This window comes from Achroia grisella, unplaced genomic scaffold (assembly GCF_030625045.1).
Source record: "Achroia grisella isolate CSIRO2021 unplaced genomic scaffold, CSIRO_AGI_Agris_v1 utg841, whole genome shotgun sequence".
In the NCBI taxonomy this organism is placed as follows: Eukaryota; Metazoa; Arthropoda; class Insecta; order Lepidoptera; family Pyralidae; genus Achroia; species Achroia grisella.
The window spans coordinates 770,432-788,557 of record NW_026713039.1 but is presented as its reverse complement, the minus strand read 5'-3'; the positions used below and the strand labels follow the sequence as shown (position 1 = coordinate 788,557).

Here is an 18,126-nt window from a genome sequence, read left to right as displayed (position 1 = left end):
TTATCTGTCAAATAGTCGTGTACAATTTTTAGTTTATTAAAGCCTAATAATGGGTAAATCTAGTTTTAATTAATAATTCAATACTATATTCATATCATATATATTTTTAAATAATTGAAGACTTCGTTTTAGTCAATTTTTATCTAGTATAGATAAAGAAGAAAGATTTCATTGTTTGTTTGCATTAAATAGGCTCCGCAACTAAGGGACAGATATGGTGTTTCAGGCGTTCATAGGCTACGGTAACCATTTACCATCAGATGGGCCGTATGTTTGTTTGCCAACATCGAAGTATAAAAAAAATGAAATTCCTACAATAATGTAGGATCCTAATGATAATTCTAATGACGGCCTCGGTGGTCAAGCGGTCTAGCACACCGCTTTACGTCCGATGGTCGCAGGTTCGCTCCTCGCACGGCACAAACATTTGTATTTATAAGTATGATTGTTAGTATCGGTCTGGGTATTTTCTATGTATAATATGTATTTTTATTTACGAAAAAATTATCTATGTACTTGTATCAGTTATCTAGTACCCATAACACAAGCTTTAGCTAGCTTAACTTGGGTCTAGATGGCGCTGTGTGAATTGTCTTGAGATTATTATTATTCTAATGGTAGATTCTAGCAGAAGCAAAAATCTAATTGAACAACATTAGATGATAGAAAATTTCTAATATAAAAATCAAATACAATGAAATCAAAAGTCCCTAGGATTTTAACTAATGATATTTAGATTGTAAAATCAAAAGAAGTTTATTTCGTAGTTCAGCTTTACAGCTTCACCGAACCATTAGAGGCGAGTGTAGATGGCACTGCAAACTTACGGAAGGACTTATGGAGCAGCTGAAGGCCAACAACTAAAGTCGTCTTTAATGTGAGGGCACCGCTAGAGGTTCAAAATTGAGCTAAGGTCGTCATAATTTTGAAAGAAGTGACATAGTTATGTAATATTACATCATCTGTGGTTTATATTATATTATTTTATGTTTATTTTTAATTATCTACACGGTAAATTAAGTTTAATTATATGTACATTTTATTTGCTCCTTTTTTTTTCGTTGGTTGTTTATATTGTATTTTTTACATTGCACTGAATAAAATATTTTTCTTTCTTTCTTTCTTTGGTTCCATTAAGTTATGAGAATTTGACAAAACTTGACGTAAACGTGACAATTGCAGATATGGCTGTACGACTTTTAGCTGTTGCTTTTCCCGTAAAGCAAAGAGTAATACCAGAAAAAAACAACATGATAATATAACGTATTTCTTGCAGCTTTTCATAAACAATTAATATAATATGTAGGGTAAATATTAAAATGCATTCTAGAGAAGATAATCTTTATAGAATGCAAGAAAGAATAATCGTGGAATATTTGGACAGAATTATCGGTTTTAAGGTAAGAATAATGAGAATGAATATGCTTTCTTTATTTCTATTTATTAATACATTTTTTATAATTTATTGAGAGACATAAATTACAAATTACATTACAGATTAAAATTTACTTTTATATCAATAATTATTAAGTAAATTAGAATTGAGCGCAGTTAAATATTAATAATAATTTACAAGAAATCACTACATAGTATAAAACAAAGTCGCTGTCGCTGTCTGTCCCTTCTGTTCTTTCTTTCTTTTTTCTTTTTCTTTCTTTTCTTTCTTTCCTATGTCTGCTTAAATCTTTAAAACCACGCAACGGATTTTGAAGCTGTTTTTTTTTGATAGATAGAGAGATTTAAGGAGAAGGAACGACGATCGGTCCTGCGCTGCTCGCATCCAATGCCTTCCAGCGATCTTGACCAGATTATCGATCCGTCTTCCCACGCTGCGTCTTCCGGTCCGTGGTCGCCACTCGAGGACTTTATTAGCCCAACAATCTGTCCTACGAGCTATGTACCCTGCGCATTGCCACTTTAGTGTCGCACTTCTCCGATTGTTTTGTCATTTCAGTCTTGTAACCAAGAAGTCTGCCCAATGATCAGAGAGAGACTGGATGAGCACCGTGAAGAACATCACAAGATGAAAACAATCTCTAAATCTTCGAACACACACAGACGTGAATCACTTTATGATATGGTACAGTGCAGTTAAAATGTAGTTACTTAATAGAATAGAATAGAAAATCATTTGTTGAAATAATCTTACATTGAAGCACTTTTGAATAGTCATCACATATTTTTTAATCTACCGCTCATTCGGAAAGCTGTCTCATTACAAGAAGAACGAGCAAGAAACTTGCATGTTGCTCTTTTAAATAATTTTGTTGCAAGTTGAAGTGTATAAATATAAACTACCAACTATCACTAATTCAATTAATATAGTATAATAATGGATTTGTATTATTTTGTTTACATTAGCTATTATTATAAATTAGAAACAGAACGTTTTTCCGTTATTGTTTCAGATCATATTATGGGATAGCTTTGTAATTGTATTCTATTCTATTCTAGTATATATATTTACATATATATATATACATATTCTAGAATAGAAATAGAAAATCATTTATTCAAATAAACTTACATACATTGAAGCACTTTTGAATAGTCATAACATTTTTTTAATCTACCGCTCATTCGGAAAGCTGTCTCATCACAAGAAGACCGAGCAAGAAACTTGCGTGTTGCTCTTTTAAATAATTTCATTAGTAGTCGCTCAATACTGGTGGTCATTCTTTTCTGAGTTTACCACCGTAAGTACCATCCGCCAGAAACGAAAATAACATCCTGATCATCTGGATGAATGGCGGTCCTCCACAGTGCGGTTTTCTAGAAACGGTAATCATTTACCATCAGATGTGCCGCTGCCCCGTTTGTCGCCTGTTCTATAAAAACAAATTGCATATGTGAGATGAAATTGAGAGTCCAGAGGACGTGAGATCTTAATTATTTTGATTAGCAACTCACTAGTGATACCACGGCATATACATCAGTATTAAATAGGCATAATTTCATCGTAGTCTAACTATACAGAACCTATTACTCACTAAACGATTACTTGAATGACGAGCGTGCATGGCAATAGTTCATGCACGGGATTTTCATTTAATGTTAGACATAGACACCTATATAAACATACATTGTAAATAAAATGACTTTTAAAAATTTTTATCCAATTGAGTTTCTTGCCAGTTCTTCTCAATTGGATCTATATACTGAACTGGACGGTAGGGAAAAAATTGAAAATTATAATGTAAAAAACTTGACGTTCATAAGCGGCTAAAATGTCCTACATGAATAAATGATTTTTGAATTTGAATTTGAATTGTTTGCCTCGTATGTGTATCAAATACAAATTCAAAATTATTTACTTACTTTTTCAGATGTTCAGAAACCTTTCAGGCATGTTTTTTTATCTTTATCCGTACAATGTGTCACGGTAGCAGTTAGGTGACAAGACCTGAGTTATTCACAGTTGTTTCCTTGTTGCAGAGTTCACAAACTGTTGAGGGGAGATCTAAAGGTAAATTTAATGTTACATTGTTTTGACGGCGTCGGTGGCGTAACAGTTTAGCTCACCGTTTTTCTTCCCATGGTCGCGGGTTCGATTCCTCGGACGGTACAAACATTTGTATTCATGAGTATGATTGTTTGTATCGTTCGTGTTTTCTATGTATAATATGTATGTATTTACATAAAATCTAAGTATTTCTATCAGTTGTCTAGTACCCATAACACAAGCTCTGTTTAACTTGGGACTAGATGGCGCTGTGTGAATTGTGTATAGGTATTATTGTTGTTATTCTTGTTTAAAGTAATATTTTAAGTTTATGTTTGTCAATAGAGAAATACATACTATTGTAGTGTATTAAATCAGAGAGGTTAAATCTGTTTGTTTTAATTGCGTAAGATTTGTTAGTAATTTAACTTAATTATTTGATTATATTTAAAGCAAAGCAGATAATAACTGATCTTTACAGCCTTTATTTGTTTTTTAAATAGCCAGGAAAGGAATATTACGAAAGGAGTCCTCCACACACCCTCTTCTCAGAAGATCGGTTAGTTAACGATTCTTTATATTTAAAAACAAAGGTGTTCATCCATTCTGTCCTTACTGTTATCTGTGGTAATATTATAAATGTATATCATTATGATTACTTGAATGACGACACGACGTGCACGGCAATAGTTGTTCATCCACGGGATTTTCATGTAATGTTAGACATAGACACCTATATAATTTTCATTTCATTCTTTTCATTATTACATAGTATAAAATTGTTTATGTAATTTGTTATTGTAATTGTTCTAAGTGTGTATGTATGTATGTATATATGTATATGTAAAAATGGTTGACAATAAATGTTTTTCTTTCTTTTTTTCTTTCTTAAAATAAAGTCGCTGTCGCTGTCTGTCCCTATGTATGATTAAATATTTAAAACTACGCAACGGATTTTGAAGCGGTTTTTTTTAATAGGTAGAGCGATTCAAGAGAAAGATTTTATATATAATACATGTACACCTATGCGAAGCCAGGGCGAGTAGCTAGTTTAAAATAAAAAAGAAATTCTTACTTCTTCTAACTTCTTCTTTCTTCTTCGAACTTCTTGCCAGTTCTTATCAATTGAATCTGTATAATGAACTGGACGGTAGTGAAAAAATATTAATACAAAAAACTTGATATTTATAAGTGCCTAAAATGTCCTACATGGTTACAACGATTTTTCATTTGATTGAATGATGTAAATTAATTTATATATACATATATTTTTTTTTAATAATCTCAGGACAATTCACACAGCGCTATCTAGACTCAAGTTAATCTAGCTAAAGCTTGTGTTATGGGTACTAGATAACTGATACAAATACATAGATTTATGTTTTTCATAAATACATACATATTATACATAGAAAACACCCAGACCGATACCAACAGTCATACTCATGAATACAAATGTTTGTACCGAGCCAGGAATCGTACCCGCGACCATCGGACGTAAAGCAGTGTGGTTGACCGCTAGACCACCGAGGTCGTCACCGTCGTCCGTCGAGGTATTATTTTGTTTATTTTCGCTACCATTAGCATATTGATTCATTGATTTTTATTATATCTACCCACATCCATATTACATCATCATCATCATCAGGCATTGAATATAGCTTGGAAGTGTAGTGTTGACTGCGATAATCGCAGTTTGACCACCATTTCAATTAACGGTCGAAATTTGATCACCAATAGAGAATATCGTAACGCTTCCAGTAGGTCAGGTTTCCGTACTGCATATTTATGGTCTCACACATGCTAATATGACCCCTCCGATCGATCCCCCATCCAATTCAAACAGGAATCGAAATTACGATGGCCTGAGCCGAGGTTCGTACCCCTAATGGTGCCCTCAGACTAAAGTCGTATCCGTCAGGCGGGAGTTGACTTTCAGCTGCTTCGTAGTCCTTCCGCGGGTTTAGAGTGCCATCTGCACTCGCCCCCTATCATCCGGTGAAGCTGTAAAGGCCAGCTGCGGCCAATAGCATTAGAGTAGTCCGAAAAAAAGAAAAGATATTAAACAAAATTTTATCAATCCATTAAATATTGAAATGGACTTCAGCAAAATTACACTATGCGCATATGTGTCTATTTCTTTTTTATCTTTTCACGACAAACGATCGAAAATATTGTAATGAAATTTGATTTGACGATTGTATTACAAAAACGGATAAAAGCTATCTTTTTTCTAAAGAGTAATCTAATCCAGTTTGAGATGGGAAAAAGGAATGAAATTTGATGGAGACAATGTTGTGGCACAAACTTACGCAACGCGCATGTGACACCCCTAATAATATTTTATAATATTTATTTCCATAAAAAAAATCATTGTATATGGTATACAGTTAAAATTCATTACCTCCTGTGCTAGTTAGATAACTGTGTTACGGCAAAGTAAGAATCTCGCACTATATGAATAGGGCTCATTTTTAAATGGCATATCAAACGGTTTTTTTAATACAATGGTATCATCAGCCGGCAACATTCTTTTGAATAACTTATTACAATATATGTTAACGATACAGATAATTTAAGTATTTTTTAATGAATTTATGTTAATAAAAGAAAACATAAAGATAAAATTTCCCTTAATAAACCTTAAAACTACTTATATTTGTTATAGGTTTCCACATCGCCGTCCTCAAATACTACTTCAAACATCCCAAGATCGAGAAACAGTGTTCATAATCAGGTTTCTACATTTAAAAATATTAATCGTAAAACACATAACAATGTAGGTACTGATGTTAGTAATAATACTGCCACTAATACACCTATAAGACAAACGGACACTTGGGATGTAATTGCACCAAGAAATAATTATAAAGATGCTTTGAAAAGCGTTATAATGAAATGGCTGCAAGAAATACCAATATATCCAAATTTCGATCCGTCAACGAAAGAAATGAGAGACAACATGGTTAATAATTTATTAAATAAGATATATAGCCAGTCCGTCGATGTTAATTGTGAAACGTATGATGAGAAAATTAAAAGGAATATAAATATTTTTCTAAATAACCTACCAATGTGGCATCCAGGAGCGAAACGCGATCAAGAATTATTTGTTAAAGGATTAACAGAAAATCTACTTGAAAAAATTAAATATTTAAATAATGAATCACTTAATAAAGTTAGTGATCATTTTAATAACAATCATAATAACTCAAATGGTGTTCATAAAAAAGATTATTTAAATATCAGACGTAGTAACGATGTATGTATAGATAAAAATGATCATTTTATAATTGCTGAAATTGATGATTGGCTTTTAAAAATAAAGTTTAATAAATCTAACAAGCACGAAGTAACTACAAATAGGAATAGAATAAAACATTTGCTCATAACTCGACTCACACCTTTATTGAAAGGTACGATAACATGTGAGAATAAATTAATTTTGCAAGCTGAAATTATAAAAGTTTTACAAGAGTTACCAATTTCTGTTAATTGTGCACATAATAAAAAATCCTTATGTAATAAATATGCTCAAGATTTAACTGACAGACTAGTAAGTCTTCAATTGGATGATATAAATTATAATCATTATGATATTAATAAAACAATAAGTCAAGATCAAGTTTCAAATAATAACAGTATCTTTAAATATGGCGATGACATAAAAAGAATGATAATTGGAAAAGTAAGAAGTGTTTTGCAAAATAACGAAATTGACTCGTTTGATAACATTGAAGATAGAATATCAAATGTTTTAATTGATAATCTTCATTCACTTAATTCAACTAAAGATTCATATGCAAAAGATGAAATATGCAACATTTTACGAAACTGTCGCGATATACCTGAACTTCAGGCTTCTAACATAGCTGTATCTTTAGTTAATAAAGCAAAACGCGCGGCAGAAGTATTATGTAATACTACTCTACCAACTGGATCTTTAAAGGAGCCTAGTCGTTCTAGAAGTGTTTTCATTCTTACATCGGAGCATGAAATTTCTCCACTCTCTAATTATCCCGTTACATCTACTCCTAAACAAAATGCTAAAGTTAAAGAAGAAATTTCAAAGCTTAATAACGAAGAAATAAAATATATGGGTAAAGTTCTAGAAGTTATAAAGTCTTGGATGAATACACTACCTGTACAGTTTAATAATCCGGAAGACAAAAACTTTAAAGAAACTATAATTAATGATTTAGCTGGCGATATAACGGATGAAGTAAAGTTAGAGCAAATTGCCCCACATACAAACACTGACAGAGATTTAATAATAAAATACTTGATACTGAGATGGTTATTTAAATTTGATATTTTTGGAGATGTTAATGTTTCGGAATCCTATTTAGATGACTTCTTAACACGTTTAAGCGAAATAACAGTACCTGATATGACTAAACCTCAACATGGAAATAGACAGGCAATGGATAATATTAAACATATGCACGGAGAGCTGGCTCGTAAGGAATTATTTGTACCTAAAGGAATAGATATTTTAGAAGATGAAATCTCTATTTGGATGAACGAACAATCGTCTGATATTTATTTAAAGGAGAACAGAGACCACCGAAATAAAATTGTACATGAATTAGCACAAACTTTACGAATTAAATTAAATAATAAGCAATCAGAAACGGAAATAAAGGCAGACATAGCTAAATGGTTGAATAATATAATAGTACCTGAAGAAAAAAGAAACATTGACATATTAACTAGCCAGCTCAATGAGAGAGTAATGAAATTACCACAAGATACAACTTTAGCAAACAATCTACATAAAAAAATAGAACAGGAGGGTGTAATTATACAACCAACCATCACAACTAAAACTGACGGTAACACTGATGTACGAGATACGCCAATATATAGTGAAGATGTTGATAAGACTTTGATGCAATTGATTAATAAGTTCATAGAGCATAATTTTGATTCTGAAGATAATATGGCAAAAGGAGCATTTTGTCAACTACTGAAACTTGAATTTAGAAATTTGAGCCCACCCACCAGACAAGAAGTATATGAAAATTTTGCAAAGTCTAGAACATGTCAAAATTATCCGTTAAAGCGATTAAATAAAGAATTACAATACATTAAAATAATATCCGACTGGCTAAAGAATATACCAATAGATTATTCTTACAATAGACCTGGAAATAAAAAACGAGTCGAATTTGTGACTAATTTAGCTAAAAATATATGTGACGTTGAAATGGACAGAACAGAATCATCTGAGGCTATGGATTATAATATATATTTAGCTTCGATTATAAGTCAGTTTATGGACCAATTACCTTTTCTTCCAGAACATGTAGGTAATATTAAGTTAATTATTGATCAGTTAATTTGTAAAGTAGTCGAAATTCAGTCACCTTTATCTTGCTGCCAAGATATTAATCAAGAAGGATCTTGTAATGACGATTCAATAGAAGAACAGAATTTGGAAGATTTTATAGAACAATACATATATATAAATAGCAAAGATTTTGCTGATGATCAAGTAAAATTAGATGCTTGGACAAATAGAGTACTGAAAGAAGTAAAGAATATTATTCATAATAGTACAGATCCAGCAATGTTGTGTAAGTCTGATATATATAATAAATTAAGTGCGATTCCCACGAGTGAAGACAAAATTGTTAACAATTTTGGCAAAGAATTAACTTATGCGAAAGAAGTATCTGATTGGCTCAATAATTTTTCTTTGCTTCCTATTAAAAATTCAAATGATAAAGATTTGAGAATTAACATGATTAGTGACCTAGCTAAAAAGATTTCCGAAATAGATGAAAAGAAAGTTGGTAATGATGAACAGGTGTCAGATAATAGTGCGGAATTAGAAAATCTTGTTACAAAATGGATATCGAAACTACCAGTTAATAATAGAAAAAAATTTTCTATGCCTGTAGCAGTACAACAACTTATTAGAAGAATAAACAGAGTAGATAGTAATAAACAAGCGTCTCATGATGAATTAAAAATGAATAATGACAACAGTAATAATAATAATACAAATAAAAGTACAAAAAGTAAATCCCACAATAAAATGTCCAAACATGCGCTAAATTGTAACAAAGTTTTAAAAAGTAAGAATCCAGGTGATTTGATCCTAGAATTGATTGAAAATTGGTGTCGTGGTCTACCAATTGAAGGAGCCACTAAAGACAAAGTTAACGAATTCAAAGATGATATAGCAAAGAAATTATATCAAAGGGTTGGAGATTTAAATCTAGATCCAAGACTTTGTAATGATAACGAATTATATCAAGACGTTCTTGATGATGAAATCGACACAATATTAGAAAATTTGCCTAGAACTACTGTTCTAATGAATAACTGGGATAAACTTAAAATCACATTGATACAAAACATTGTGGAGGCAAGGAAAATGATAAAATCAAAATACAGTGGTGAATATTACAAACAACAACTTGATAATACTATTGAAACGTCAATACCAATTCCCTTACAAAATAATCAATATCAAGACCCAGGATTCGAAATATATAAAAAACATTTAGCTAGTATGTTTATATTAGAAAATTTTGACTGTGGAAATGATACGGAGAAGTTAAAATATGAAAATAAAATAAAAGATGAGGTAGATAAATATTTTTTAGAAGCGCAGAAACGAAACGCTGTGCCTATAAGTAGGGATAACTTATACAATGAACTTTATAGTGCTTTGTACAAAGTTCCTATTCCTGATGAAAACTCTGTCATAGAGCAAGTAGAAGAAATTAAAACAAAATGTGAAATCGAAGACTGGTTTAATAACTTGCCAATGAAAGAAGTTGCTTCCTTTGATGAACTTTTACAATGGGACAAAATATTATCTTTGTTAGCAAAAAGAATACACGAAATAGAGACCAATGAATCTACACCAGACATAAAAATTCAAAAAGAAATAAGTAAATGGCTGTCTCGACTACCTATAATTTCAGAACAAAGTGTTAATGTTGAAAAATATGCTGAACAATTGTGCACAACACTAAGAGCTACTAAAAACAGCAGGAAATGTGATCGAAATAAAAATAATAGCTCCTCAAAAAGTCATAAAGAACGGAAAAAGTCTAAAAACAAAGGTATTTTAGATACTAGTCAAATTGCAGGTCCTAGTAGTGCTAGTAGAGTGTGCAGGACAATGACATCTTCTACACAACAACCTTGTTGCCAAAGTTTACCAGCCCCACAAAAAAAGGCTGCTGATTTAATTTTAGCAATTGTTGAGAATTGGTGTGCGGATCTACCACTGTTTGTCAATAATAAACAAGAAAATATAGATGTAAATGAAATAAAAAATGATCTAGTTACTAAAATTATTATTATAATAAGTAAACTTAATGCAGATCCTACAACTTTCAGAAATGAAATACTATTTAATCATTTTTTTGACGACGAATTAGAAAATGCATTAGCTACGATCCCAACGTGCTGTGTATTTCAACAAAGTAAAGAAGCTAGAAAAAGTAAATTAAAAGAAGTTCTGAACTCGGTTAAACCTTTAATGAAAACGGAAAGAGAGCTTTATGAATATAAAGAAGAACTTAAACATACTATATCTATAATGTTAGAACAACCTGAAAATATAGACGCTAATAAAATAGCTCTATTGAATGACATTAGAGAAGATATTTTGAATAATTTTATTCAATATAGTTATAATAAAGATGATATTGAGGATAGACAAGTATTCAAGTTCAAAGTCCATGATGCTCTACTAAAATATTTACAAGATGTGGCTGATAATAAAGGAACAGAACAGACAATCGATCCTTTGATACAACGAAATCGATTATTATGTGAATTGTCAAAAATACCGATACCTAGTGAAGAAATTATTAGAGAAGAAGTGCTAGAAATAAAGATGAAAAAAGAAGTAGAGAATTTTTTTAATGATTCACTACCAAACAAATTAGAGGATAAAAAATTAACAAAACAAGTAGAGTCCAGCTTAGCAAAAAGGTTGCATGATATAGAAAAAAGAGGTCACAACTGTGCCAATGATAGTACAATGAAAGAGGAAATAGTTAGATCCATAAAGAAGCTGGGAATAGAAATTAAAGCTAAAGAAATTGATGCTTTTGTGAATAAACTTAAAGATAATGAAATGGATAGAAAAACATCTCCCATAAGAAAACCCGATACTTCAGATAGGGTAATAAATACAAATCAATTACTTCGGAGACATGGCTACTCTAGTTATGAAAACCGTATCGGTGCATTTGGAAATTATGATCCAGCTGTACTGTCTTCAAATGGTCAAATATTTCCTTACATTCCTGTAAATCTACCTCAATATAGTGAGCAGTGGCTAACATTAGACTCCACAACCGCCAATCCAAATATACTAGATATGTCAAATAAACAAGTTAACAAAATTACTAATGAACAAAATATTCAGTTATCACCTCATATTAATGTCTTTAGACCTTATTCAACAGAGCAAGTCTATATTCCAACCCCAACTATGCAAACTTCTAAAGGAGAATTTCAAGGGAATCAAACATTAAATGCAAGTCCTAGACCTACGTCAGTTGTAGCAAATCAAAATCCTATACCGAGAATTAATACCACAGACCCTATCCAAAATATATTTGTTTATGGTCAAAATAGTACTCCAATAGTCAATGGTTCGGGAAAAGATTTAAGAACAACAAACTCTATTCACGGTGTACAGTTCCCAAGAGGAATGGCGACAACTGCTCAAAATACAACTTTGTCCCTTCAAAATAGAGTCGGAATACAGGAAAATCAAAATCAAAATTCTCAAGATAGATCGCAGATATTACAAAGTAGACCTTTAGCTGCAGCACCAGGTTTTACTCCTCAGTCAAAGAAAAGAAAGACGGAAAATTATGTAAAAGAAAATCATTCCTGTAATTGTATTGCTTCAAGAAAAAATAGAAGAAAATGTATGTTTTCGAATTGTTTGAATTTTGGTCCCATTTGTTGGATGCCGTATCCGCGGCCTGATTTTTTTTATTATTGAAAAACAAATTCAATAATAAAAAAAATAGAAAAGATATAAAATACTGTGTAGTTTGTAGTAAGTACATTAATTGAAAAATCAACACCTAAACTTTATTATTACAATAATAATTGTGTATGAATAAATAAACTGCAATTACATAAATTCATACATTGACGTTATAGCGTGTTTGTATTAATTTTACCCTATTAATGATAAGTGGACAAAATGTTTAAACTCTATGGATTAAATCTATTTAATCCATAGAAACATTAATTAATAACATAATCAGTCTAAATAGAGACGTAGACGTCTCTATTTAGATCGCTGATTATGCAATTAGATTAGCATCGAACGATGAACTGTCTGTTTTAAGTACCTATTGAAGAACATTGTAATCATTGTTACTGTCACATTTACTGTTTGTGCAAACCCTAACCATTCCCTTCTGACAGATTGATATTTCGAACGCATTCATTAATACGCATGCGCTTTGCTATTATGGCAACATTACGTTCAAAAGTGGATAATTAAATTATATCTATTCACAATTGCATTATTTGCTAAAACAATATTACATTTATGATTTAATATTAGATTATAAATAAAATTGCTACCTATAAGGTATCTGTAGACATGGATGAATGTATACATCCTTTGCCACACGCAAATCTCTAAAAAAAAAAGTAATTTTTATGACGCCATGACAGGTCACGTGATGTAAATTTTTGTTGGGCATGCGCGATATTGGTGGATTATTCGTCATTTTTAAACGGCAATAGATTTATTCTACAAATAATAATTATATAAACATAATTATTTGTTATTAATTAACAATCTGAACGCTCAATATCCAGTGAATACATAACAGTGTCTATTTGTGCCTGCAAGGAAGTGTTTTTGTTCGTAAGGTCAAATCAGAAATGGAAATATCATAAGGTGTTTTTTAACGAATTATCCGTTATTTCTTTTCATTAAAACATAATCGTGGTGATTGACGTGTAATCTATTCGTAATATGACTGTATTATTATCATTTTAATATTGCTGTAAGTAAAAATTGTTGTAACGGCTCGCAAAATCTCTTGCTATTTTGACATATCGTGAGACATCTTTACTTATTTTCTATTGCACTCCTTTTATTTCTGTACACTTAATCGAACGCCACTGTCTCTGTGTCCAAAATAACTCCCCTTCAACTGTATTGCGTACAAATATAACAGACGTGCAATATTTCAAGGATATTATATGAATGATATTAAAACTCGACGTTGTCATTGTGACTTTTCTGTTGATGGAATCACAATTTCAATTGGTTATAATATGGTGGTGACATCATTACGTACAGAGGCAACATTGAATGTATAATATTATCTTATATATAAAATTCTCGTGTCACAATGTTAGTTACAATACTCCTCTGAAGCAGCTTGACAGATTTTTATGAAATTTTATATGCATATTCAGTAGGTCTCAGAATCGGCCACTATCCATTTTTCGTACTCTATGTGATAAGGGTTGTCCACCCTTAATATTGTTTTTCTATTTTTTAGGCAAAATTTTTTATTATGTGTCATTACAATATACATACAATCCTACATTTTCACCCTTCAATCACCAATCCTTATTTTTTATAGCGTTATTAAATTATATGGCAAAACAAAGTTATATACAATTTTACCTTCATTACAATTGATATCAAACATAGTACATATTTAGGAATATTATGCATTTTAAATGACAACTTCGGTGGTCTAGCGGTCTAGCACACTGCTTTACACCCGATGGTCACAGATTCGATTCCTCGTACAGCACAAACATTTGTATTCATGAGTATGTATCATGTATTGGTCCGGGTACTTTCTATGTATAATATGTATGTATTTATGAAAAAAAAAATATCTATTTATTTGTATCAGTTATCTAGTACCCATAACACAAGCTTCAGCTAGCTTAACTTGGGTCTAGATGCCTCGGTGTGATTGTAAAAAAAAAAGACATTTTAAATACACAATTAGGGTGTTTTGTGAGTAAATAATTCACTTCAATTTACAAAAATAATAAAATGTATTTGAAACCTATATTACCTATCCAAGCTTTGCTCTGGTGTTCATATTTTTATGTTTTCATATTAATACATCAATGAAAATTGTGTTATCTAAAAACAATTTTTTTGTACTTTGATATCATAGCACACAGACTATTTTAAAAAAGATGGTTATGGTCACAAAGGACTGCAATCTTCATTACATAGTATAAAACAAAGTCGCTGTCGCTGTCTGTCCCTATGTGTGCTTAAATCTTTAAAACTATGCAACGGATTTTGAACAGTTTTTTCCAGAATGATCTTTGTACCATGTCAGGTTGACCTCCATGCTGTTCCTACTGGAAACCATTGTGATAAATTCTTAGTGAAAACCTCATGCTCATCTTACCATCCTCCACTGATGCCCCGCCAGGGTAAGCAGTTAGAGCACCATTCCATTATCATCCATAAAAAAATGTATGCATTATACTATGGAATGGTAGACTAAATAAATGATTTATAATACACCCATGTGAAGCCAGGTCAGGTTACTAGTTTAATTTTATGATATATTTTTAATTTATATATAATACTAGCTGTCCCCGCGACTTCATCCATGTGGAATTTTAATATATTTTCCTAGAATAAAAGTAGCCTAAGTTCAGGTACCTGCCAAGAAAAGTCCCATCAAAATCCGTCCAGCCATTTCAGAGATTAGCCGGAACAAACAAACTGACAGACCAAAAATTATAAAAAAAATATTTTGGTGTATGTACCATATTTATATTCAAATGCATGTAGTAGAAAATGGTTATTTCAATATTACAAACAGACACCAATTTTATTTATATATATATATATATAAATAAATAAAATTGGAGTGTATATGATATATTTTTAATTTATATATAATATAACACTGTAGATATGTTATTGATTCACACATTCCATTCACATTGATCTCTGCCATATAAGTGTGGGTGTTCACCTTACTGACCATATTAGTTCATGAGGGCCATGTACCACAGTACATACATACTGTGGGTATAATTTTAGTATATTCAACTTCTTAATCATTCCCTCTACACTAGGGTTACCAGGCCTTAAATTAAAAAACCATCATTGAAAGTCAAAAGAAACAGGACTAACCAGTTCAAAAACAAATCAGTAATAGTTATTTTAATATGTACTAAAATTCAATTCATTAATGCAATCAGGTTTTTAATAATAAGTATTTTTTAACATTATACTGTTGAAAATCAGTAATTAAGAGGTGCAATTAAGAGGTGATGTTTTAAAAACGCAGTACACTGACAAATAACTATTCAGGACATTCCAGGACACTTCAAAAACTAGGACATGGCCCGGGAAAGCAGGACGGTTGGCAACTGTAGTCTATACTATCCAACAAAGCAATGTTGTCAACTTCATACATGACTTTTCTTTGGATTTAAACATAGTTAAAATTTTTCAAATTCAAAATATCTCTATCCATGTAGGTCTATTACAAACTCTTATGATATGTCAAATCTACCATCAGTTCGGTTCATGTTTGTCATTTTCCATACAAACAGCTAAACATTTTAAATAGGTGTTTGTTTTATGATATACTAGCTAATCGCCCCGGCTTCGCATGGTTGTACATGTATTATACATATAAACATCCCTCTTGAATCACTATCTATTAAAAAAACCACTTCAAAATCTGCTGCATAGTTTTAAAGATTTAAGCATACATAGGGACGGACAGACAGCGACAGCTTCTTTGTTTTATATTATGTAGTGATGACACTATAGAATGATATATAATTTGTTTTATAAAAAAGGCAGTTAGTCTATATTTTGGTGGAAAATAAAAAAATCTTTAATACAACAATCATATATTTATTAATACCTATACTTTATTAATTTTGTGTTAATGCGTTTTAAATGAACACCCAAATTTTATCTCTGAATAATCTATAATTAATATTAATATCTGATAGTACCACAACCCTATTTAAAAAATACAGCAACTTGGCAATATGAGATGTGTCAAATTTGTCTCTGAGATTAAAAAAAAAACAGACGTGGGACAGACAGATAAAAAAATAGGTGGTCCTGATTCCTCATTGGTTTCCAGTAATCTATCTTATATATAAAATTCTCGTGTCAATTTTGTTTTTGAAACAGTTGACCGATTCTCATGACTTACTCAATACGCTTATTGAGTAGGTCTGAGAATCGGCCAACATCTATTTTTCATCCCCCTAAATGTTAGGGGTAGTCCACCCCTAAATTTCTTTTTTATTTTAAGGCAAAACAACGTTTGTCGGGACAGCTAGTCTATACATATAAATAAAATTGTAGTGTCTGTTTGTGATATTGAAATAATCGTTTTTTATTACATGGATATGAATATAAATTATAAAAATACGGTACATACATCAAAATAGAATTTTTTACAATTTTTGTCTGTCCGGAACAAACAGACAGAAGACGTTTGTTCCGGCTAATTTCTGAATTGGCTGGACGGATTTTGACGGGGCTTTTATTGGTTTGGAGTGCCATCTGCACTCGCCCCCTATCATCCGGTGAAGCTGTAAAGGCCAGCTGCGGCCAACAGCATTAGAGTAGCCCGAAAAAATCATCTCGTTTGGTGGAAGCCCTTCAAATTCTTCTCAATATATTTATGAAAATATCATGTATGCCAGGAAGAATATAGACAGTTTCAAAAGAGTTAGTGATTGCACTAATAAAAGCTTACGTAACAATAACAAACTGATTTTACCTAAATGTCGTTTGGCTAAAGTTAGTAATTCGTTTTATGGCAATTGCGTAAGGTTTTACAATAAAATACCAGAGTCTGTTATAAATCTGCCAGAAAAAAGATTTAAATGTCAAATAAAACACTTCCTTTGCAAAAAAGCTTACTATAAAATTGAAGAATTCGTTAACGATAATAATGTTTTTCTAGAAAAATTTTAAATACATAGCACTGACAATGTTATCTGATTACACTAATAATGAGTGCGTAGCGATTTCTATGTTGATTGTCGCATGCCTCTTACTTGTTACACTGTAATTATTTATATAAAAAAAAAACATCTATTAAAAAGAGCAACACACAAGTTTCTTGCTCATTCTTCTCGTAATGAATCTGCATTCCGAATGAGTGGTAGAATCAAAATATGACTATTCAAAAGTGCTTGTAATGAGTTTATTTGAATAAAGATTATTTCTATTTCTATTTCTATTTCTATTTCAATTAAAAGAAAAATTTAATACAAGTGTATAAACAAGTTATTTTCATTTTGCAGTCAGTTCAAAACCCTCGATGCTAATGGGGCAAGGTCATTGTGATAACAAAATATCACTGATAACATTAGCAGCTGAATGAGATAGTGTAAATTATAATAGAAGCATTATCACACATTCTTAACTTGTCAATAACACATAAACATGCTAATCATGACGTAACAAGTATGCATTGATTTCTTTTGTGATACAAAACATTTGTTTTTATTTATTATTCAATTCAATTCAAAATATCTTTATTCGGGTAGGTCTATTACAGACTTCTGATGTGAAATCTACCGTCAGTAGGGATTTGTTGTAGTAATAAGAAAAAAGACTAGGTAAACGGAGAAAATATATGTATAGTAATGCCTCACGGTAGTCGGTGGAGCAGTAGTCCACGTAAAATGTGCTC

The 18,126-nt window shown here is 31.3% G+C and overlaps 2 protein-coding genes across 2 annotated transcripts in view; both read left to right on the top strand.

Annotated features, from left to right (window-relative positions):
- The first annotated feature begins 1,319 nt into the window (after positions 1-1,319).
- Positions 1,320-12,431, top strand: LOC131852194 (uncharacterized). Its single transcript, XM_059202837.1, is given in 5 exon segments — positions 1,320-1,400; positions 1,955-2,080; positions 3,436-3,466; positions 6,111-6,129; positions 6,131-12,431. Coding segments are annotated over 5 exon segments (6,558 nt in total).
- Positions 12,432-13,136: 705 nt separating this feature from the next.
- LOC131852193 (CLIP-associating protein) overlaps positions 13,137-18,126 on the top strand; it is a gene marked incomplete at its 3' end in the record, with an annotated part of 59,513 nt that continues 54,523 nt past the window's right edge. Inside the window, exon 1 of the mRNA XM_059202836.1 lies at positions 13,137-13,349. The remainder of the gene's footprint in view (positions 13,350-18,126) is intronic.